Source organism: Amblyomma americanum, chromosome 7, assembly GCF_052857255.1.
Source record: "Amblyomma americanum isolate KBUSLIRL-KWMA chromosome 7, ASM5285725v1, whole genome shotgun sequence".
In the NCBI taxonomy this organism is placed as follows: Eukaryota; Metazoa; Arthropoda; class Arachnida; order Ixodida; family Ixodidae; genus Amblyomma; species Amblyomma americanum.
The window spans coordinates 88,058,270-88,064,997 of NC_135503.1; the positions used below are offsets into that span (position 1 = coordinate 88,058,270).

At 47.3% G+C, this 6,728-nt stretch overlaps 1 protein-coding gene across 1 annotated transcript in view; it reads left to right on the top strand.

Moving 5' to 3' along the window:
- Nucleotides 1–6,728, top strand: part of Lmpt (four and a half LIM domains protein limpet) — a 136,165-nt gene that overhangs the window by 18,139 nt on the left and 111,298 nt on the right. Inside the window, exon 3 of the mRNA XM_077632626.1 lies at nt 1,278–1,493. Within this exon, the coding sequence (XP_077488752.1) occupies nt 1,347–1,493 (147 nt within the window). The 5' untranslated portion in view covers nt 1,278–1,346. The remainder of the gene's footprint in view (nt 1–1,277; nt 1,494–6,728) is intronic.

Genomic DNA, 6,728 nt, shown 5'->3' on the forward strand with positions numbered 1-6,728 from the left:
TTCATGACGCCGCGCCGCGGTGGTCTAATTTCGATGGGGGCGAAATTCTAGAGGCCCGTGTACTGTGCGACGTCAGTGCACGTTAAAGAACCCCAGGCGGTCGAAATTTCTGGAGCCCTCCATTACGGCGTCCCCCATAGACTGAGTCGCTTTGGTACTTTAAACCTCATAAGCCAAACCAACCCAGCCGCGCTTAATCCGATTAAATCGTGGTTATTCTCCATTCATCTGCCACCCCCCGCAATTTCACGCTAGCCGGTCCAAAAGTACCGGTCAAGGGGGAGAATCGCTCGACGCCATTGGCTGGAGGGATTCTTTTGAGGAGCATCTGCCGCTTCGTTCTTGAGTTGCACCCGACTAGAGTACACAGGCTAAGCGTCAAGAAACCTGACGCCAAACTCATAGCAAAGCATTGGTTTTCTTCGCCTTTCCCGCGTACTGCTCTTAATCTGATCATATTTTAATTAACGAGGAGTGTAGCCCGCTCGAATGCAAGCCGAGGTTATAGTCTCGTTCGGTCGAACTTGGAAAGTAGTATTGACACAATCAAGGCAAAGTTTTTTAATTCGACTGGAAAAGGAAACGCAGGTGACACGCTGGCGCACTGCAGGGAAGTGCTGAATGGCGACTTTTTTTCGTTGCGATGAAGTTAAAATTTTGGTTGGAGATGCGCATTTTAGTCTTCATACCCAACCAGACAGGCAAATCTGTCAAAATGTTGGGTGTAACGTTTACACGCTCTCCTTGAAAATGTTGCTCTGAAGTGCACTACAAGTGATACATTCCACTCCACCCTAAACTATTTCTTGCACATGACTGACACCACGCGCTTGGTTTCTTACAATCCGCTTCATTTAAGAAAAGAATTGACACTAGTGTTAAATTTTTATGTTGTGTGCACCAAGCTCAAATTTCAGACATTGTTTTGTTAGCCACTGTACATTTGCTTTTTAATATTTTATCAGTGTCACTTTTTACATCATCGCTACCACTTAACATCAATTTCTATGGCGTCTTGAGGTCATTCCATATTTTGGCGTGTTGGCCAGGCCCTTGCGCCATCACCATCAACCACCATCGTCATTCGGCGCATGTTGTTGTATTTCTCTGATATGCAAGGAGGCCGTATCCACGCTTCACTTCAGTTTTGCCACTCTTCCTGTTTGGAGCGGGGACTTTTCGTGGTTTCATTTTCTAGTTGGATGTCCTGCTATGCATACTACCGCAGCATTCACGTCCTTTTTGTTCTCTTCCTTTTCTCCTCCCGGTGTGCGCAGGAGTGCCACAAGTGCGGCGGCGTGCTGCCGGGCGGCGAGCTGGCCGTGATCGCGCCCAAGTTCGGCGAGATGGTCGCCTGGCACCCGGCGTGCTTCGTCTGCAGCGCCTGCCACGAGCTGCTGGTCGACCTGACCTACTGCGCCAAGGACGGCAAGCTCTACTGCGAGCGACACTACGCCGAGACACTCAAGCCCCGGTGCGCAGCCTGCGACGAGGTCGGTGCACTTTCCTCCGCGCATGCGCGCTGTTCGTGTGCTACGCAACGGAGCGTAGTGTCGCGCCAGTCGGCAATATCGTACCTGTGTTTCTGCCGTCATCGGTTCCTGTTTTCGTCGCTGCGCGGCGCCCCTGGTAGTTAGTTCGTGGTAGTTAGTTGAGAAAAATGGGGGAAAAGCAGTGGCCTAGGAAAGTTTTCAGATACCTGTATATAAGGAATGTTGACACGAAATGCAGAAAGCGAACTAGAAAATTGACAAGCAAATATCTGGACAGCAGTAGGTTGGAAAATCAGGAATTATCGGTTAAGAAAAAGGTTAAGCAAACAGTCTGTGGAAAACAGGGATGCTGACGAAATCGCCACTGGGAACATACAGCATTTTTAAGCAGGAAATTTGCCAAAGAAAATATCTATGGTAATTGTAGGGGAAGCTCTTTGTTGTTTGAGGCCAGGACGGGAGTTTTGCGGACTAAGTCGTATAGAGTCAGGTACCACGAGATAGACACGTTGTGCGTTGCGTGCGGAGAGGAGGAGGAAACGGCTGAACACTTGATACTTTTCTGTAAAGGGCTTCACCCTGCAGTGGAAAGCAGCGGGGCTGACTTATCCAAGGCTTTGGTGTTTAAAGACAGTGAAGGGAAAGTAGATGTTAAGCGGGTAGAAGTAACCAAGCGAAGGTTATCTGATTGGTGGCTAAAATTAAGACAAGAGTAACATTTCATAAGTAATGGCTAGGTGGCTTGAGCCACCGCCCGATCTAAAGGGTTCAGCCGTATCCACCCATCCATCATCCATGGTGGTCATCGCTCCGTCATCTCAGCTGCAGTCAAACTCTTGATCGAACAAAGGCATTGCCAAAGGAAAACGAAGGGTGGGTCCTGAGTCACGTTGTAATACGTGGAGGAGAAGAAAAAAAACTTTGTTCGAGGCCTTTACAAATTCTCCGTGAAAAGGTGCATGCGCTGCACAAGCTTACAATGGGAAATAAAAGTAAACATGTCTTAAAAGAATGCAAATAGTCAATCCTAAATTAAAATGTAAATGACAGGGTACCGGGTGCAAAGAATCGCGCAGCTAACGACGCCTTGGGAATCCCCGTTTAGGGGAACTGAAGTCATGCAGGCACCAAGAACATTTTGTTGAGTCATTTGATGCCGTATTCGCATTGCACGTGCGGACCTTACACGCCGCTTGTCTTGTGTTTTCTGGCACTCTGTGTCTCGTTAAAGGCGAGATGGGCTCGTCCAAAGCACTTTTTTTATGGTTTGGCGACAGATGGCAGCACGGGTATTATATGACCAGTTTGGTTCCATTTTCGACCAAAATATGTCCTTTAGGCGTTTAAAATTAGTGTTTTTTTAAACAAATGTCTCCCTTAGGGAGTGAACATCGTCAAATAAAACGGTACGAATCAAGTGGGAGGGAAGCACTTCTCTAAGTTAGAACATTTTTATATGGTGCAGTGATGATATATTAGCTTAAGCCATGGTACGTATTGCACAGTGTTTGCAAGCAAAATCAAAGTTTTTATGAAAAGCGGCTTGGTAAACATGCTATGAACATTGTCCCCATTTAATGTGTATTCCACAGTGCCTCTGCGATCGCACAGATAATAAGCAAACGCAGGAAACCATCGCCAGCCTTTTCCTTGTTGTGGTTGTCGCCGCCTGGGCACTGTTGTGTTCGCATGAAACTTCGACGTCAGATTAGCAAAGCCAAGACGCTAACTTCACAACATCGAAAATGCGTGTCCAACAATTTCATGGTGAACTAAAGAACACAATAACTCGTAGTAACAAATTGTGGTCCTTATCAGAGCTACCAACTAATTCCAGCCTGCTATTTTTACCTTCAGACTGGGTTCATACCGTGTTTGTTTTTTTGTTTTTTTTTTTTTTTCGTGCTGCAGACTTTCAGAATCCTGGCTTTTCTGCAGATATGCATCTTCGTGTCGAGCTACGTTACGAAAAGAAAAATCAGCAAACTTTCGGTGGTTTTCTCCGCATAACTTCATCCGTAGCACGCTAAACAAGCCATGCCCTTGGACTGACTCATTACGTGCCCCAAGAATCTCTCGCGCTTGCTTAATGCTAGCCTCTCAGCTCGAACAATTCCGCTCGTTTACAGCGACTTTTTAGCACCGGAGCACGCGTCGCCCCATCCGGTTTACTCTTCTCAGCACGAGATGGCGCTGAGCGTTCTTGACCGTGCACTTTAATGACAGATTGCACTTTTCTACTTGATTAATAGCGTGATGCAACGTCATGAGCACAGCATCACTAAAGTTTTCTCATGCTCCCTTTCTTTTTTTTTTCTTTTTTTTTGTGGGAAAGAAGAAACCATTGCCGGCGCTCGCTAATTCTGATACCCAGAAGGAAACGGAAAATGTGTTAGAATTATGCGAAGTTCGAACTAACAAGACCCTTTTTATTTATCTTCATTCTGACGGGACTATAAATGTGAAGATTCGAATGAACCGGCTATTAGTATTAGGCGGGCTCGAATTAACGAGAACCCATTTTTGCAGCCTGTATCGGACTAACGTGTGCGTCTTGTGTGTATTGTGCCTAACATGGTGCCCATAATGGTACAGCACAGGGAGCCACATTGTTGCTTGTGGTTCCGCAGGTGGAGCGGTCGACGAATCAATCTTCCCCTCTAGGTTTTCCCAAAAATTGAAGGGGACACTTAAGCTTCGCCTTAAGGGTACTACGCGAGAGCGTTAAGGAGTTAATGCCCATATATTGGCCATTCTCGACTTTACATTCGTGGATTCTTTTCCGTCCTCATACCTCTCCTGGTGCAGGGGCGCAGCAGCGGCTAAGCGATGCGCCACTGCCCTGCGATGGCAGGTGCTGCTACCGGTGAGGCTTGTGAGATCCAAGTTGCTCTTCGCGAGCAACCGCTCGCTAATAATAATAATAATAATTGGTTTTGGGGGAAAGGAAATGACAGTATCTGTCTCATATATCGTTGGACACCTGAACCACGCCGTAAGGGAAGGGATAAAGGAGGGAGTGAAAGAAGAAAGGAAGAAAGAGGTGCCGCAGTGGAGGGCTCCGGAATAATTTCGACCACCTGGGGATCATAAACGTGCACTGACATCGCAGAGTACACGGGCGCCTTAGCGTTTTGCCTCCATAAAAACGCAGCCGCCGCGGTCGGGTTCGAACCCGGGAACTCCTGATCAGTAGCCGAGCGCCCTAACCACTGAGCCACCGCGGCGGGTAAACCTCTCGCTACCAGTCATTAATTTAGCTGCCACCTGCCGCTGTGTTCAGTTTACTCACAATCCGGTGACCAGGTTTTGATGACGCCACAAGGTCACGTGACGTAGGTGGTCCAACTAGGTTGCTTCTCCAAGGATTTTTCGCTCATGACCACGTCGACGGCGACGACGGATTTTCTGCAGAATGGGAGCCTTAGCGGCTAAAATAGATTCGCGTCATGCGGAGAGCGACAGCTCCGTCTTTGCACCCCACTCGAAACTGCTCAGACGCTAGGGCCAAACGCAACGCGGTCGCCTTGGCAGCGGCTCGAGAAAGTGGCGCCCAGCGTGGTAGTGAAAGTGTCGCTGGAAGATAGATGGCTGTTGCTTCTGCCGCCGGCAGTCCCTGGCGTCGCGTTCGCAGCCTCCAGTCGGTCTCAAAAGGCCAGCATTCTCTCCTGCCTTGCGGAACTCGCAGGGACGCGCGTGGCCGTGACATCTGTGTTTACTAGCGCGTTTCGCTCAGCGCTTCCCCTTGAAATCCGAAAGCTCGACCGTAGCCAGCACTTTGGGTCCGCAAACAGGTTTTAAAGGCCGGTGCTTGCGTTGCGTGTGCCGGTACTTGCGTTTCCCGCTATGCAACTTGTGTGTCTGGGCTGTGGTGCGGGAAAAAAGCAATTTTATTTTATATTTTCAAAGCTTTACCGTTTTCTTTCGTGCCTGTGGGCTAGCTGGGCAATAGTGTATTTTTTTTTTAGTGCGCACTCTTATGTGTGTCTGGGCTTGCAGGTCTGTGCCGGAAAGGGGGGGGGGGGGAGTAGTACAGTAAACGTGCGAAAGCAACGAAAAAAAAAGAACCTTAAGTCACCACCAAGGTCACCCTCCCATTGGCTACAGCTGTCGTGACGTTCCGCCGAAATAACCCGAGCTTGCCCGAGTTACTCCTAGGCTTCACAGAAGATTTTTGGTTGGAACCGTCTTAAGTAGCGCTTTCGTTCTAAAATATTTCCGTATGGTTTTTATATATAGCTGCTTCCTGCTGCTTCGTTCTACAACCGGTAAATTACCGTGATCCGTATTTTGACATTTTTATTTTTAGCTCGCTTTGGCGTTTCGTCGTGCCTGCATGGATTGCAGGTTGCGCTAAAAGAAAGCGCTTTCATAAATGTAGGTCAGCGTCTCAAACATCCGTATGTTTTAATGGGAGCTTTTTGCGTAAAACACGGGCTTAATTAAATTCACTGGCTCCGGTCGATAAGCACAGAGCGAGTGAATGCAGCATCAAAAATTCATAGCTCTTTGTAAGTGCAACCATTATTGCATTTCTGTGTTAACAAGGAAAGTAACACTGAAAGATTACGGCGCTTTAGAGTAATTTCCCAAGGCGAAGTAGATATGTAATGAGGGTGCAATTACTCATTAGTTTCCACGCATTAATATCTGCGCTGAGCTCGGATGCATGCTAATGAGTTAATTACTCCCTTATTGCAAAATTTAACAGGCATGACGATAACCTTTTACAACTTGAATTCAGAAAGCGTAATAGCCTATATATTTGAAATATTTATAGAAAAATGAAAGTTTATTCTGAAAGGTTGATTGCAGTTTGTAACATTTGTGTCAGTACAATTGTTTTCGCTGTTGCAGTTAACTGGGCAGCGCGTTTAATGGCGCCATGTACGTACATGGCCGTGTGTATTTATGTTACAAATGATATTTCCACCCATGTCTATTTGCACTTCCTTAGGTATGAAACTTCCTAGAAAGATCATTTTTGCGGGCTTAGTTCTGCTCAGGTATTATTGAAGTGTTACTTGGGATGAGGTCTACGGGCCCGTCGAGTATTGCCGATGCAAGAATGCGGTCGTAAACTTTCACGACAGCAGTCGTTGTCCAGGTATATAGCACGATAGATTGCTCATGCGTCGTTTCCAGCGCCTGCCCTTTCTGCGCTACAGTCTTTCAAAGTGCGCGATTTAGTGGCAGTTAAGCTTCCTGCCTGACGGTTTAGATGGCAGTTAAGCC